General features: G+C 42.0%; 1 protein-coding gene across 2 annotated transcripts; it reads left to right on the top strand.

The window, feature by feature from the left end:
• Positions 1–10: 10 nt before the first annotated feature.
• On the top strand, positions 11–15,076 carry rpgra (retinitis pigmentosa GTPase regulator a). Of its 2 annotated transcripts, XM_037110528.1 has the most exons (14): positions 11–398; positions 498–755; positions 2,269–2,394; positions 2,495–2,587; positions 2,890–2,952; positions 3,036–3,194; positions 3,286–3,435; positions 3,526–3,684; positions 4,209–4,364; positions 4,579–4,703; positions 4,977–5,183; positions 6,167–6,731; positions 6,890–6,981; positions 9,496–15,076. In XM_037110528.1, exons 2-14 carry the CDS (start codon positions 725–727, stop codon positions 13,573–13,575), a joined length of 6,006 nt encoding a protein of 2,001 aa, XP_036966423.1. In that variant the 5' UTR covers positions 11–398; positions 498–724; the 3' UTR covers positions 13,576–15,076. The 2 variants fall into 2 exon arrangements, with proteins under 2 accessions (XP_036966423.1, XP_036966424.1); XM_037110529.1 differs by having other exon boundaries at positions 387–755.
• Positions 15,077–17,838: the final 2,762 nt, after the last annotated feature.

The following is a 17,838-nucleotide window of genomic DNA, read 5'->3' on the forward strand; positions in this document are numbered from 1 at the left end:
ATGTGTCCCTGCAAGTAACGTTATGACAGCTTAAGTGGGACTGTGACAGCTTTTTGGTTATACATTGTGTGATACGTGGACTACCTGAAATCGAGATTTGAGTTAAATGTATTATAGATAGAGGATGTCGTTCACAGTACAGATTGTAAAGCCCATTGAGGCAATGCGATTGCGATTTTGGTCTATATAGGTAAAGCTGATTTGAAATTTGATTTGATTTGATTTGAACTATAGAATACGTAAAGCTGCGTTTAACACAGTTGCTGTATCAATAACAACTAATTCATGCGACAGATGCACAAGAGCCACAGCTCTCAGTATAAGCATCAGAAACAACAGCAGGTTTTTAAATCAATAACTGCAGCAGTTCATAAGTGGGGAAATGTTTCATATACAAGGTAAACAAGAGATGTTTCGAGGTGTTAGTGATTCTACTAAAACATCTGCATTATGACAATAGTAAAAGATTTTGTTTTCCTTGTCTGTTCTATCCACAGTACGACTATGCTGCTTTGCCTTCCAAATACATTTAGGAATAAAATATACCGATGATACCTCACGTAGATATCAGTGACTTCTGAGGTTAGCCCAGTGACAGCTAACATTAGCCAGCTAGCTCCTCCCTTTCTCTGACGTTTCCACGAGCTACCTGTCAGTCAGCACCGAGGTGCCCGGTGAGGAGGAGGAGGAGGAGGAGGAGGTGTGAGCGGGGACAGGAGTGAAGATGACGGGACAGAATGATTTGGACATACCCGGTGAGAGTGCCCTCCACGCCTGGCAGCAGGAACATGCAACATGTATCTGTGTACACGGTCGTTGTACGTACCTGTCGGCTCTGCTCAGGGTTTCAGCACTGTGTGGTGACACCTGCTGCTATTTCTGTCAGCTGCTTAAATGGCTTGAGATGTGACAGCAGGCTGGGTCAGGATTTAGCCGGTGTTAAGTTAGAGATGGGTGACGTTAAGTTAGTGTCGTCTCAAAGTCCTTTTTATCTGCGAGCGTTTTGTTTTCTATTAAGCGTGTCTAAAGAAGAGTCACATATTTGCAGTATTTGGTGAGCAATGTTCTGTTTGTGGCATTTATGTCGCATTTATTTACAGAGGAGAACGGGTATGCTTGTAACTCTGCTGTTGCTTTTTGCTTCAGCGCTGGTTACTCATTGAATTTTTGAGCCATTGCTCTCAAACCTTTATACAAAAGCACCCACATTTGTTTACTACAAATGGAACCAGTTCAAACCTCTGCACGAATATCCCTTTGTTACAACCTACCCCACGACTGAGGCAGGTTGTAAAACATGCTGGAGGTATGCTGGAACAGTAAACAGATGCCATACCATGCAGTATGCTTCAAAATAAGGTTTATTGGAGTGAAAGAACAATTCAGAACAGTCTCTCTCTCTCTCTCTCTCTCTCTCTCTCTCTCTCTCTCTGTGGCTCACCTGTGGCTAACCTCACCTCACCTCGAGTCAATCCACAGCACAGGTCTGCTGCCTGACAGTCAGATAGTCAGACAACACTTGCTGGAGCACCTCAGAGAAAACGTGGTTGCTGATTTTGGACCTCCTGGACCCCTGGTCTCTCAGCTTCTGCAGTGATTTGCAGTGATTTGCAGTATCTGTGTTACAATGCGCCTTCGCAACTGATCCGACTGACTTGCCCTTTTTAAATGCGCTTTTAAAACATTGGTCTGTCACCTCTGTCAGTCTGTCTTTTCCACTGCCAAGGCAAAATTATTAAAATCAGTCAACTGGCTAACTTCAATGAGGATGAAATAATTTTAGCGTGAGAACAGCTTGTTTATTCAGTTATGGAAAGAATACATATTTCTGAGTTTGTATATTTACCTCATCAATATTGTAAATATTACAATTCTGAGTTTTTTTTTATCTTCTCCAAAACTACAAAGTGCCCCTTTAACCATCAATTATTACATATTGCAGTATTACCCAATATTACACATTCCTTGCACTGTAGTACAAGGCACGTATCCATCTTATTTCTAGTAGTACTTCTTCTTCTATATGTTCACACAAAGTTTTCATGCAGTATATTTTGTGTACACATATCTTTTGATAATTGTTTCATAAATTAGTACTTGTTTTTTTTTTCTTACTTGCTCTTATTTCTTACTATTGTTCTCTATTTATATTTTGTTTATATCTTTAGTGTGATATTTCTGTTCTAGAAGGAACAAATATCATGTACCGGATTTCCCCCCTCAGGAATAAATAAATTATTTCAGTTTCTGATTTTGATTTGTCATCAGACACAGGAGCCATCTTCACATTTGGAAAGAGCAGTTTTGCTGACAATGTGCCCAGTATATTCTGGTTGAAGAATGACCAGCCAGTGCAGCTTTCTTGTGGTGGAGAGCACACTGCTGTCATCACAGGTGCGCACAACCCCAGCATATTTCAATGCACATGTATATTTGCGTGATTGCCCACAGTTTATTCAAACTTCCATCTCTGTGATTATTCTTGTGTCTGCAGAAAATGGCAGGCTGCTCATGTTCGGTGGTAACACTTCGGGCCAGCTAGGGCTTGGGTTTAAGCCCGCTGCCAGCAAACCTGCCTCTGTGAAAGGTAAGTGATTTTACACAAGGGCTGCAACTAATGACCATGTTTCATATAGATTCTCAGAACAATTACTCTCTGTTAAGGCTGAACAGTCCAAAACCCAGATATCTATTTTACACAAGATTAAAAAGAGACGGACATCCTCACATTTGGTAAACTGAAACAAAGAGAATGCTTGATTATCTAAATAGTTGATGAATGTTCCGACAAATCCATTAATCAAGTAATTGTGCCACCTCTAATGCAAACATTATTGGTGTTTTGATGTAATTTTAAGTGGCTGTAACTTCTCTGTGTTTAAATTTCAGCCTTAAAGTCTGAGAAGGCGAAGCTCGTCGCTTGTGGAAGAGATCACACAATTGTCTGCACATGTAAGATGATGAGTGAATAGTTGAATATGACAGAACAGTAGAGCCTAAAAGCTGTCTGTAAGTGAGGTTTTGTATATTCTTAGGGCGTGGTAGTGTGTATGGTGCTGGCAGTAACCAAGAGGGGCAGCTCGGTTTGGGCCACTGCAACAACACCACATCCTTTCAGCTGCTGCATCCCTTCTGTGACCATGCGCCAATCAAAATGCTCTCTGCAGGATGCAACACCTCAGCTGCCTTAACAGGTTCAAACACTAACTTGTAATGATGTCATAAAGTGTTTCTGTATGTGCTTGTGACTAACATCTACACTACACTGTTTATGTGTGTTGGTAGAGGACGGGAGGCTGTTCATGTGGGGAGACAACTCTGTGGGTCAGATCGGTTTAGGGGATGAGGGATTTGCAGCCGAGCCCAGAGAGGTGAATGTTGGGGAGGCGGTGACGTGGGTCTCCTGCGGGTACCAACACTCAGCGTTGGTCACAGGTACAACACAGTCCAGCCAAACACAGCACAAGAGACCATCACTCAGGTTGTATCTGGTGTAGTGAGAGTGTTGTGTTGGCTTTCATTTAGCGGATGGAGCTCTCTTCACGTTTGGCGAGAGCGCAAATGGAAGACTTGGTCTCCAGGGCGAGCAGCTGGCCAATCACAGGGTCCCGCAGCGGGTGCAAGGGATCCTAGGTCGTGTGACTCAGGTGTCCTGTGGAGGAGAGCACACCGTGACACTCACAGGTAAGTTGCTCCAAATGGAGACATCATCACTGGAAAAAACTGACTCATTTCTACTGACACAGGCTGAGAAGGCTCTGATTGCAATTTTTTTTTAAATGCCATTAGCTCAACATCACAAGTTAATTATCTCCATATCTTTAGAAAACAAGACTTTAAACAAAATATTAATTAACAAGGGTGAAACAACCTGTCTTGTTTGATTATTTCAGTCTGTCTATCTCAACCAGAAATTACTTTGTTCAAGAACTTTTCAGAGAAGAAGACAGAATAAGTGGTCGCTTCTTTAACTTAAAGAAAGTGTCACCTTATTGTATGAAATCCATAAAACTAGTTGACAAAAGAGGTTTGAATTTTTTCTCTGCAATGGCCAATTTCTTCTCTTGTTTTAACAAAATAATCATTTAGGACTGAATTAATCTGAATTAACATATTCCAGTAAAGGGCAAGTAAGTGTACTTAGTTACTGTCAACCACTGCTGTTCATCAAAGTGGTCTGCTTCATCTCGACTGTTCTGCTGTACCAGAGGAGAGCGTGTACACTTTCGGCAGGGGTCAGTACGGTCAGCTGGGCCATGGCACGTTCCTGTTCGAGATCGATTTTCCAAAACCATTGGAGCACTTTAGTAACAGCAGCATCAAGCATATCGCCTGTGGAGAGAACCACACCGCTGTGATCACAAGTAAGCAACCTTTGGGCACATTCTAGTCATCATGATAATGATTTATAAAGGTAGTACTGCCTATTACTCTTTGAGGATTCTACGTGTGTTTCTGATTATCTAAATGAAATGTTAATTTCCACTGCACCAACTGCCCAGGAGGATGTTTTCTTTCTTTGTAAGAGGCTGCTGAATTAGTTGCAATAATGTCGAGGGTTGTCTTCCCCCTCTGCAGACAGCGGGCATCTCTACACGTTTGGTGATGGTCGCCATGGAAAACTGGGCTTGGGGGAGGAAGACTTCATCAACCAGTTCAGCCCGACACTCTGCACACGTTTTCTCAAGAACAATGTTCAGCTAGTAAGTGAATGTGAGGACAGGGCACAGGGCGGTATGTTGTCCATGTTGTCCATCAGTAAATGTGGGTGGGTGTGTCATCCCTCGCTTCACCTGTATGCATGTCAAAACAAGAAACCCCCAAACTCTTTGGTTTAAAACACTGTTGAAGTGCAGTCCACCTCTTGTATGTCTGATAACTGAGTTTAAAGTGGATGATCAGATTAAGAGGAAATACACAGTGATAATCTACATTGACAATCTACATTGACTACAGTTGTGTTTTCTTATGTTTAGGTGTCCTGCGGTGGTAACCACATGCTGATACTGGCTGCACCCAGACCACCAGAGAGCCTAGATGTGCTGCTAGAGAAGGATGTCACAATTACAGACAACTCTTTGGAGTCAAGTTACTCAGAAATTCTCCTGTTGGACGCTTCAATTGATCCTAATCTGCTGATCCCGCTGTCAGCGCTGTCTGCTCGAGCCCGCCACAGAGAGAAAGTGAGAACCTATGTTTTTGGTGCTTATTTTCCAAACAAAATAAGACTTCCAACAACTTTCCATTAATCCATGAATACCTTTTAATTTCTCGATTAATTGTTCAGTAAAAAATTAAAACTGAAAATAGTGAGAAATGCCAAGCACATCATTTTAAAGCACATAGTGATTAAATGTTTTATTTTATTCAATTATTATTTATATTAACAGTCCAAACCCCCAAATATTCAGTTCACCCTAATATAAGACCAAGACTGGCGATGTGTTCCTTCCTTTGGACCCAATCACACTAATGCCAAGTTTTACATGACACTGCTTTAACGCCTTCATTTTATCAGCTCTGATTACTTTTTAAATGCAAACATTTAATCATGAAAATATTTTATGATAATTTCAATCTTAATGACACGATTTGAAATTGAAAAATGTTTATTTATTTATTGTTAATGATCTCTCATAGCCCATGAGCAGTATCACTGTTTGGAAATCACTGGCCTAATCAATTCATTGACTCATCAATGCGGTGCTACAATGTACTTGAATGAATAAGTAATTTCGCTTTGGTTAATCCATCCATTCATTTCATGGTGCCTCTGTGGGTTAAAGTCATTTTCAATAAAATAATAGTGATATGAATTATTATTATAAACTACTGTGAAGTGCTGAAAAATATGACAGAATAAGACATTATTCTAGGTCATATTGTTCCATCGTGCTTTCATACTTTGACCAGTATAACTGTAAGATATTGAATGACAGTCTATGTGATATTAAAAGGTCTCAAATTTGACTTGGTGAACTTTGCTGAAAACGTTGGAAAAGTTAACATTTTGCAATGAATGTATATATCCATCAGGGGGCAGTGTTGTACCATAATGTAGCTCTGCTGTAGTGCCACTAACTAGCTGGTTGGGGGAGCTCCATAGACATGGTTCAGACCTTCAATTTGTGATGTTTTTGCTGTTTTTCCTCCTCTTATCTTTCAGGGGAGCTCTGCAGAGCTTTTTGGGGAGATGTTTCAGAACCTCCCACGCCTGAATTCTGACTTCCTCAGCACCTCCTGGCAAACATCCAGAAATATCCCAACCCCTCAAATGCTCACAAAGGACATTAGCACGCCTTCATCATCACCTAAACCCCTTTCAGAAGTAACACCGAGTCCAGCACTCTCCCCCCGATCCCTCTCCAAATCCCCTCAGAGTCCACGGCTATCCTCTAAACAATCCTCGAGGCTATCAAGTCCACATTCTCATTCATCAAACAGTTTTCTGAGTAAATCCTCAACTGCAGTTTCCTCTAAGTCTAAATCAAAAGAGTTGCCTTCTCCCTTCCTCTCACCAAAATCTATAAGTAAACGTAGCCCTTACATCCCAGTTTCTCCTAAAAAGACGGTAAAAAAAAGACTGCATGGAGTGACAGCTGCTAAAAAGGTTTTAATCGAAAACCAGTCCACTCCTCTATCACCTCAAGAACCCTGTAGCCCCACAAGACCCTCCAGTGATATTTCCAGTAATCACTCCAGTGAAGAGCTTCCTGCTCCACCACACACAGGTATTTTCAACCTATAATTTGTACAACTGGCTGGTATGTCTCTTTTAGCCAGTGCTGAGCTTAGACCTACCTTGCAAATCCATTGATGTATGTCATTAGTTAATCCACGGGACACTACTGCACACCTGTGTATTCTAGTCATTGTCTGCTTTTTTCAGAGGGAGAAACCCTCGCAGGAGGAATTGTCATAGAGGATGTAGAGGAGAGTGTCTCTGAAAAAGGAGCTGACTCTGATTTTTTGCCAAACACGGTGAGAGAAGTGATTTCTTTTCCTTGTGCAACTGTTTCATTTTTGATACAAAATATCATCCACTCCAGTCACAAACACAGACTCAGTCGAAAGTTATTTTCCTCCTCAGGCTTCTTGGTTGTGGTCTAGATTATGTGCTCTCCAGGGCAGGAAGCAGCAACTTTGAACACTCACTGACTTTTCCAGGAAATGTGCGTAGCTCAGCATACATACTGTATGTGTGTGTGTGTCTGTGTGTGTTCTTGCAAGCACAAGTTTGTATGTGTCCATGGAGACATGTTCTACTTTGTGTAACAATGCGGTAAAATAGGAAATTGAATTTAGTGTTTTGGACACATTTATTTGTATTTCCAAGAATGTGTGTGATGAATCAAAGCAGATTAGCAGAACTTCTGCCAATACACAAATGTGTTTTGGCTCCAGCCACAGATACACAAACACACACACACACACACACACACACACACACACACACACACACACACACACACACACACACACACACACTCACTCACACAGAATAACACATACAATGCTTTGGAAAAGTTGGCAGGAATCTTGCCACATCTCATCAGTGTTTCCACAGCCAGTGATGAAGCAAGCTGTGAAGGAGTCTCCTACGTTGTTATGTGTCACAGTGCATCTAGTGGTGCTCGGTAACTCATTCCAGTCCAAGCTGTAACGTTAACTGGGCTTGTATCTGTAGGAGCATTCATGTGCTGTATTCAGAACTTATCATTATGAATTTACTGGCTGTAGAATAACTGCACCATCAGCATTTAGACTGGTTCCCTATAAAGTTCACTTTCAGTATGGAGTTTTGTCTGCCAGTGGGGACGACTGGCGATTCCAGTCAGGCTGGCAGCTTGGCATCATTTCTGGCCTCCTTCACACCTCTATTATAGACTAAATGAATGAACAAACTCTGTTTTGTTCCGTTTTTGTTGTGAATGATGCCACTTGGAAATGTTAGAGGGGAGGGGAGGGGGGTAGTACCTACACTGTAAAAATACTAAGACACATAAATATAAACACCCAACCCTACTCAAGTAACAGTACTGAAGTTTAATCAGCAAATTGTATGGAAAGTAAAGATTCTCTTGAGGAAAAAGCTGAAGTGTGCCCTGGGATTTTTGTTATAACCACAGATTATTATTGCAGTATACAGCTGTAAGGCAAGGTAAAGAATTTAAATCAGTCCTTAATTGACCATATTATTCCTTTGTACACATTCATTTCCTAATACAGTGGAGATTGTATATCCTGACCCAGCCACTGATATACTGTATATCATATATGTTGTCACAGTAAGGATATGTTTGTATTTAACTTGAAATCAATACTGTACATTAAAAATGCTCTTGAGAGACATTTCTGTGGCTTGAAAAAAGACAGTTTGCTACAGTAGAATTACAAGAGGTAATTTTATAAGTATTTGAAACAAGAACATTAGTATAAAAAAGGTGAGGTGAGGGGTGTTCAGTTGGTTGCAATCTGCAACCTCACTGCTAGATACCACTATATCCTACACACTGGTCTTTTACTGACTGCCATTACCCAATAATCTGATGTTTTGTGTCATATTTTAAAAACTTTTCACAAGTTTTGAAAGTAGATTCAGAAAACTGAAGTGGAGTACAAACTATAATGTTTCCCTCTGAAATGTAGTGGAGTAGAAGTATAAAGCATGAAATACTGAACTGAAGTTTGTGTGCACTTATGCGTGGGCTTTAATCTGTCGCAAAGATTAAAAGTTGGCGTACTCTAAAGAAAAGAAAGAAGAGAATTGGACTTGGATTAAACGAAGCTGTTGTCACATCACACCTCGCTGACCCCCAGTTAACCACCATCTGTTTCTCTCCGGTGCAGATGGTGCAGGGGAGAATAAGACAGGAGAATTCAGACTGTGGCTGTCTTTACCTCCCACCCACATCTGTAATTCGACCCGTTGACTGATTTGTTTATGACTGATTCGTTACGTGTGCCCACCATGCACATATGTCCTATGATACTACAAAAATCCTTTCCATATGCTTTATGATATTTTTCTATACATGCATCAGAATATGCCTGAGAAAAATGTTCCAAAGTCTATTTGTAGATGATGATATACTGAATGTATGTATCGGTATGTCGGCAATATAGTTTGCCGACATACTGATGTATTTTTGTAATTTTATTCTACTAACCCTACAAAAACTACTGAAATTACAAACAAGTTTCTTTGTTCAGATCCTGTTTTGGTCAAATATTATCTTGCCTTCGTGAGTGTTATCATAGTGTGTTACGAACATAAAAAAACCACTTCCCCAAACTAGAGTTAACATGCATTTGGCAGTGAATCACACCACATAAAACATCAAATGCCTCAGCTGCATGTGCAGTCACGTTGACTGCAGGTCTGTTGCTGTGACTTTTTAATGCACTGTTGTCGAGCATATGACCTTTTTATGCCTGTTTTATTTCTAATTTCACATCTGGCTAAATCTCTATTTTCGCTGTCATTTATTATAGGGAAAGAAGAAGGGCAGAGCTCTTAGAAGATCTATGAAAGAGGCGGAGGAGTTCGCTGAGCAGCTCCAGTCTAACGGGAAAGCAGAACAAAATTCCCACAAGGCCTTACCCACAGAGATCCTTAAAGGCTCCAGCCCTGGAAGGAAAGAAGTGTCTTCACCAAAGAGCTCAAAGAGTCTGAAAAAGCCCAAAGTCACATCCAAAGACAAAGAGAATATTACCAACCAGTCAAATAAGATATCAAGACAAGCTCAAAAGGAACCCTCCCATTTTCAGTCACCACGTGATAAGAGAAACAGTAGTCCACAGTCTGTCTGGAAGACACTGACTGAAGCACAACAGAGGCTGACTGAAGTGAAGGAAAATGCCAGCAGGAGTAGAAATTTAAAAGAAACTAATTTAAACCAAGAGGACGAGAGAGCCAGCACTTTAAAAAAAGACTTGACAAGGACACCAAAAAAGGAGAGAAATAAATCACCAGCTTTAAACATAACTTCTCCTATTGTCAAAGTTGGTAAAGAAAATGAAATAACCAGCTTATCCGACCCAAGAGGAAGTTCGACATCAACAGAAAACACTGCGCAGAAAAACACAGAAACCTCTGACGTCAAACCTCTTGAAGTGGAGATGCAACCAGAGACACAGCGAGTCAAATCGACTCTGACAAAAGATTTGGACATGGTTAAATCAGCACCTGGGAAAGGTAAAAGTAAAGCACTGCATGCAAAATCACCTCCTGTGAAGAAAGAAAGCACACCTGCTCTGGTTGATACGAAGAAATCCCCAAGTGTGAAATCTACACCTGTGAAAGTTAAAGGGAAACTGCAAAAGGTGAAAAATCTAAGTAAACGTGAAAAAAATACTGAAGGAAAAGGAAAGGTTGTTGAAAAGGAGTTTTTGGCTCAAAACCTTAAAGGTAGAACCGCCGATAAGATGAAGACACCGGATGTTGACAGCTCTAAACTTACGGACAAAAACAAGTCGAAAGAAACTAAACTGAAGGCAAAGACAAAGCCAAGGGGACAAGAAGGAGAGGAAGTTAAAGGAGAAGCTGTTGCGGCCTCTAAAAATGATACCAGGGCCAAGCCGGCGAGTCAGCACTCTGAAGCTTCCAGCCTGCTGTTATCACAGCAGGATACACCTACTGAAGTGGTGTGTAGCCCCATTTCATCACAAAGCCCTCAGAGAAGAGAGGCAGTTTCCGTCAGTCGTGCCAAGTCCCTGCAAAGCCCTGAACCTGCTGAGAGGAATCCGCTACTTTCTGACAGAAACAGAGAGGATACTCAAGAAACTGAAGAGAAACCCAGGTGGGGGGAAATTCTCGGTACCGCAGCCTCCCTTCTCCCTGCTGTTGGGATAGCTGGCGCGTCAATGGGAGTCCTTAGTGATGCAGTGACAAGCTTCAGGCGTGCCCAGTCTGACAGTGATACCATTCCCTCAACACCCACTAAAATGAAGCAATTCACAAAGCAGAGTGCAATCATGCAACCTAGCTTTTCCTCAACACTGTCACATTTTTCTTCAACAGAAGCGTCAAATCCACTAGAAGAAGGAAAAGATGTTGAGGCGAGTGTTGTAACTGAGTCGGGAAACACACAAGAAGAAAGTAAAGAGAGCACTCGGGATCAGTCCGAACAGATCGGCAGTGAAGACATTTCCCAAACAGAGAAGGAGAAAAGTGTCTCCGACACAGACGATGAGACAACCTACAAACCTTCAGCAGAGGATGATGAGGGAGAGATTACAGATCCTGGAGATGAAGAGGGAGGGAGTGGAAGCAGTGTGGTAGAGAAAGAGGAAGAGGAGGAGGGAGGTGGAAGTACTGATGAGGTAGAGGAGAAAATAGAGAGTGTTTCTGGAGAGGGTGAGGAAGAGCAAGAAAGTGCAGAGGAAGACGGTGAGGAGGAAACAGGTTCCAGCAGTGAGAAGAGTGATGCTACAGAGGCTGAGAAGGAGGAAGAAGAAAGCAGTGAGGAATCAGGAGAAGGAGGAAGTGACTCTAAGGTAAGTGAAACTGCAGAGGAGGAGGAGGAGGGGGAGGAGGATGGGGAAAGTCTAGTGTCTAGTGACGAAGAGAATAAAGAAGAAGAAGAAGAGAGTGAGTTGACTGAGGATGAAGAAGATGAAAGTGGTGAAGGATCGGGGAGTGCCAGCAGCAGGAGCAAAGAGTCGGATGAGGTGGAGGAAGAGGAGGAAAGAGAGGGAAGTGACACAGAAGCAGAAGAAGATGAAGATGAAACTGAGGAACAAGAAGATTCCACTGAAAGCGAGATTGAGGAGAAAGACTCAGAAGAAGATGAAGAATCAGATGAGAGCAAGGAAGAGGAAGAAGAGAAACAGGATAAAGAGAGTGTTGAAAATGATGAGGAGGAAGAGGAAGACAGCGAGGCTAATGAAGAGGAGGAAGAGCAAAGTGAAACGAGTGACTTGGATGAGGGGGAAGCTGAGGACGAGACGGCAGAGGAGAAAGAAGAAGAAGAGGGTGAGGAGGAGGTTACCGATGATGAGGAAGAAGAGGGTATAGAGGGTACAGAGGAGGAGGAGGGAGAAATTGGTGAAGAGACTGCAGAGGAAGAAGAAGGTGAGGAAGCAGAGGAAAGTAAGGATGTTACAGAGGAGGAGGAGGATGAGACTGCAGAGGAAGTGGAACAAGGTGATGAGGGAGAAGAGAGTAAGGACGTTACAGAGGAGGAAGAGGATGAGACTGCAGAGGAAGAAGAAGAAGGAGATGAGGGAGAGGAGAGTAAGGATGTTACAGAGGAGGAAGAGGAGGAGGATGAGACTGCAGAGGAAGAAGAAGAAGGAGATGAGGAGGGAGAGGAGAGTAAGGATGTTACAGAGGAGGAAGAGGAGGAGGAGGATGAGACTGCAGAGGAAGAAGAGCAAGGTGATGAGGAGGGAGAGGAGAGTAAGGAAGTTACAGAGGAGGAAGAGGAGGAGGATGAGACTGCAGAGGAAGAAGAAGAAGGAGATGAGGAGGGAGAGGAGAGTAAGGATGTTACAGAGGAGGAAGAGGAGGAGGATGAGACTGCAGAGGAAGAAGAGCAAGGTGATGAGGAGGGAGAAGAGAGTAAGGAAGTTACAGAGGAGGAAGAGGATGAGATTGCAGAGGAAGAAGAAGAAGGAGATGAGGGAGAGGAGAGTAAGGATGTTACAGAGGAGGAAGAGGAGGAGGATGAGACTGCAGAGGAAGAAGAGCAAGGTGATGAGGAGGGAGAAGAGAGTAAGGAAGTTACAGAGGAGGAAGAGGATGAGACTGCAGAGGAAGAAGAAGAAGAAGAAGAAGGAGATGAGGAGGGAGAAGAGAGTAAGGAAGTTACAGAGGAGGAAGAGGAGGAGGATGAGACTGCAGAGGAAGAAGAAGAAAGAGATGAGGAGGGAGAAGGTGAGGAGGAAGAAGGTGAGGAGGAAGTGTCTTTAGATGAGGGAGAAGCTGAGAAAGAGATTGCAGAGGAGGAAGAAAAACACGACGAGGAAGAGGATGAGAGAGGAGTTGAGGAAGAAATCGCAGAGGGTGAAGAAGAGGAGGAGGAGGAGGTAGCAGAGGAAGAGGAAGAGAGTGAAGGTGAGGAGGAGGAAAAAATAAATAGAAAAGAGAAAAGTATGGAGGCCAGTAAAAAGGTGATGGTAGAGAGCGATGATGAGGAGGAGGAGGAGGGGGATGAGGATGAAGAGGAAGAGGGAGATGAGGAAGAGACAAAACCCATGAGTCGGAGAGAAGTAACAAAGCAAAAACAAACTGTAGGAAAGACAGTTAAAGATTCTGAGGAGGATGAGGAAAGTGATGAAGAGGAAGAGGAGGGAGAAGAGGAGGAGAGTGAGGATGAAGGAAAGGCTGCAGATGACAAAAATAGAGAGGGAAACATGGAGGAGGAAGGAGAAAGAGATGAGGAGGAAGAGGAAGAAGAAGAAGAGGAGGAGGAAAAAGAAGGAGAGGAGGAGGAAGAAGAAGAGGAGGAAGAAGAGGAAGAGGAGGAAAAGGTCAAATCAACAAAAACAAAGAAAATGGACAGACAAGACAAACAACAGAAGGAGACTCCCAAACCAGCTCCGAGGACGAAGCAGATGAAGCAGAAGTAACCAGACGACCCTCTGCAGCTCTGGAATGATGTTCTGCCTCAATATGTCGACCTGCAGTGAGCTGATCAAACACTTTGTAACTGAGAGGATTGACGACTGCAGCTCCAACAGCAATCAGCTGACAAAGTGTCATGCAGAGAACCTGCTCACTGAGAGTCAGACTCAAGTGTCAAGCTAAAACTTCTTATCCACAAATCCCATTACAGTAAAAAGACCAAAACCAACAATGCATTAGTTTGCATCTCAATATTTGATGACTTCCTCCCTGTGGCCCTCAGTGAGCCTCGAGCCTGGTCATTCCTACTAAAGACAGAAAACTTCACAGATGTACACCGTTCTTTTGATTCACTAATCAGCTGGGCACTGTAGTTTCTCACAAATTTGACTCAGGCTATGGAGAAAACATATTTGGTGCACTGGAGTTTACAGCAGCAGAATTGTTTATATGTGGGCATGATACAAAATCATAGATGTACAATAGAACAAGATACTGGATGCAAAGATGACGCCTATTCAGTCCAGTAAGGACTGCTTTCCTGGCACATATACCCAAAAAAAAAAAAAAAAAAAAAAAAAAAAAAATTGGAGCTTCAGGGTTTATTTCCTGGGTTAGCAGCCTAATGAATATGTGGTGTTTCTCTCACAGTAGATTTACATTGTGCTGATGTCACAGGTTTTTAAATAGTGTTTCTCGGCTAAAGGAAGGTTTTACAAATATAAGATCTCCCATGGATCAAAAAAGGATAACAGAGTGAATCATAATCGACCATGTTTGCAGTTCAAGGTGTCCTGTCAACAGCTTTACAGACTTCTCTCACTTGTAATGGTGCTCTGTGAAGAAAATACTTTTTGGGCTGCAGTGGAAATGTTTCTCTTCATTGACTGATTGTAATACAGGCTGAGTGGCGATGTTGTATCCAGGTCTATGATACATTCATGCTCAAAATCAACTACAGTGCCCATGTTCATCATTTAAAAGAACATGTTACTCAGTGCAACAGAGAGGCTCATTTGTTTTTAGGTGAGCACAGATTTAACATCGTACTATATGATGGACAGTTTTAATAAGAAAGGATCATAATTGACGAAGCAGAGCCAGAGACATCATCTTTTTTATTCCACATGTACGTCTGCCTTGTCAAAAGCCAGGATTGCCCACAATGCAATGCAGCACAAACTCCACACCCCCACATTTTTATTTATGTTTCCCTCTGGAGCTACAAAATGGCTTCATACGACTATGTTCACATATGCAGTAGTAGTTCCCCAGACCTGTAAACAAACTTTAAGTTGTGAATTCAGCACTCAGTGGAGTGGTACAGCTCAGAGAAAATGAACTACAGTGTAGGATGTTCTGGCTGAACAGGCTTTACTTGTAACTGTGGGAAATATGGTTGTTGGTTTTGGTTTTTTGATTGGATTTTCTGACATTGTGAAAACCATAGATTATCACCAGACCTGTTAAAAATGTAAATGCAGTTTGAATAAAAAGTTAAAAATACTGGTTATGCTTGATGCAAATCGAAGATTGTCCATTTCACCATGTGTTCTATTTCTGCTTGATTTTCTTCCTCATGGGCTCATAAGTATATAACTATTTGTATTGCCGTGGGGCTCCTTGTTTCCGCACACATACTGTTACATTTACATTTATGAAATGGCTACGCGCCTTGTGAGACCTTGACTGAATTGTGGCAGTCAAATGTTCAGGTCCTGCCGGTAATTGCACACCGTTTAAATACACCGTATGTTTGGGTAGGAGGGAGTCTTTGAGCTGGATCATAAACATTGATTATAAATGCTGAAACCTGAAATAATTCTCGACGAGAACACGGGCTAAGTGTAAGTTTGTCTAAACAACAGTTAAAGAAAAACAAAAGCCAGAGATAATCCAAAATCATTGGCTGTGACACCACATCAAAGTGTCCTCCACTCCCCCTGAGCCAGCTGAGCAAAGATGGAGCCAGTTAACCCTTTCTTAACCCGACCTGCGAGAATCACATCACACAGAGCAGCCGTAACGCTCGGCTGAAGCCACGTGTAATTACAGCTCAGGAGATCGTCTCGCAGTCGCTTCGCTGCACGCCTCCCCTTTTCTGCTTCCTGTCAAGATAAAGAACACTTCAGCACCTTCGTGTGTGGACTCGCCCCCTCACACGGGGTCTACCGCCAGACCTCAAGCTTGTGGAGAGGAAAATTAAATAGTGATTAGGCTTTCCACAGCTCTGTTCTTTCACCGCCACTCTCCCGCTGTGTGTGTTTGTGTGTAATGTGTCAGGATCTTATGAAGCAGAATAATAATAATAACCTACAGAAGGCAGCTATGCAAATGCCAAGCCGTGACTCTCGCTGCACCTTAGCAGACCAATAAAAGGAAACGATAACAGTATGGTTGCTATTGAGCATTTCAGTAGAATGGGGATTCGACTTGACTTCATGTTCACTGGGAGTAAACTTTATGACACAAACTGAAAAGTCTTTGCACTGAGTCATTAATGCTTTTTATTGATGAGGGCTTGTGTTTGTGTGAGACACAGAGAAAGATATTGAACGGTCTTTTGTATACACAGTTGTTAAAGAACACAGTTCCAGTGATGCAGGGTGGCACTGTGTTGTGTAGTGCTTGATGTACAATATGCTGTGGTTTAAATGGTTTACAATGACCACAACAATTATTTCATGCCAAATCACGTTCTTGTGAGACTGGATATGAATGTGTTTGATTTGATCCGGATTACAAGAGATTAAACAAAAAAAATGCAGATTGTTAAAGTATTTTGTGGTTCGGTGATACGACATGTTTCCATTGAAAATAGGCCTTTTTGTAACTAATACGATTATATAATGTGCATTCGTGGCAATAATTGCTGTTCAGCCAGTGCCTTGTCTGCTCTGAAATAGACCTTTGAATCTGATTCGGCTGAGAGCAATAAAGAAACGAAAGTGCTCTGAGAAGCTGTCAAGATTCAGGTGAAGACTTTTGTTTTATATGAAGAAATTATGCTCATCAAAGAGAAGCGAATGAGAGACGTGCATGAAAAGAACAGCAGATTAGATCTGTGATATCTCAGTAACATTTGACCTGAGTCGCTAGCTGTTATTATTTTCAATGCAATCGATCCACATGTCACAGCTGTTGTATTTTACAATTAAGCCCCCTAGTGGCTAAAAATGTATCAACTTCAAGGTTAAAAGTGTGCTACACAGTTTTAGAGAAGTTTTTTTTAATCAGAGGAGAAGGATTCTTCTTTGACTGAAATGTTTATGAGTAAAGAAATAAAATAAACAAACTGAAGAAATAAAATAAACAAACTGTCTTTGTTTTCATGACTGAATAAACAAAATGACCTTTAAGTACAACACAATTTCATACTCTCTTACTTTGTATGTGGCAGACCCCGCCACCTTTCTAGCTTCGAACACTTGAAGAAGTTGAAGAAGAAGTTAAAAGAAAATATGTTACGAGAACCATCCTATGCAATTATTAATTTCCTGACCTCTCAGATTTTTCTTGCCACTAGATATTTGCCTATATTGCTACAGATACAAAGGGATATATGCAGCCCTTCATGCAGTGATATGAAAACTCTTGTTTTTGGCCATTATCATACAGTTTAAAGATGCATAGGATAAATCTGAATGATTCAATTCCCAGGTAGTTTGGTCTCAGTGCACTATGGTCCGATCTCTGTCAAGTATGCTGCCTCAGTTGCACAGTTTTCACAACATATCATTGCGGTTAGCTTCCTAATTGCCCCCCAAATCGGTCAGGCTCTTAGTGCAACCCCACGGGTCACGGGTCCTGCCCCCCAGGTTGGGAATAGTTAGTTCAGTTCAGCTTCAAAGGTGCACAATGTATAAACTGCCTTATAGGGCAACATAGTTTCATGCTGTTTTATATGTGGCGGACCCTGCCACCCTTCTAGCTTCAGACAGTTTTCTGGGGCCTTATTTTCCTCTGAGAACAGCTTGTTTATTCAGTTATGGACAAAATAAATATTTCTGAGTTTGTATTATTACCTCATTAGTTTGTTAGTTTGAATTTATAATGCTACATAATGCTCCTTTAACATCGCACAGCATTTTACAAGCACTTCAGTCTGGATAGTAGGGACCGGCTTATAATGATGAGCACCCCAGTTTTGTGTGTTGCTTATGTAACTTGTGCGAATGCAGGTCAGGGACTTTTCTGAGGGGGTCCGGGCTGATTTTTTATTAGTGCCTCACTCTCTCGCGGTGATAATTGAGACCATGTCGTGTTGA

This window comes from Acanthopagrus latus, chromosome 9 (assembly GCF_904848185.1).
Source record: "Acanthopagrus latus isolate v.2019 chromosome 9, fAcaLat1.1, whole genome shotgun sequence".
Classification (NCBI taxonomy): Eukaryota; Metazoa; Chordata; class Actinopteri; order Spariformes; family Sparidae; genus Acanthopagrus; species Acanthopagrus latus.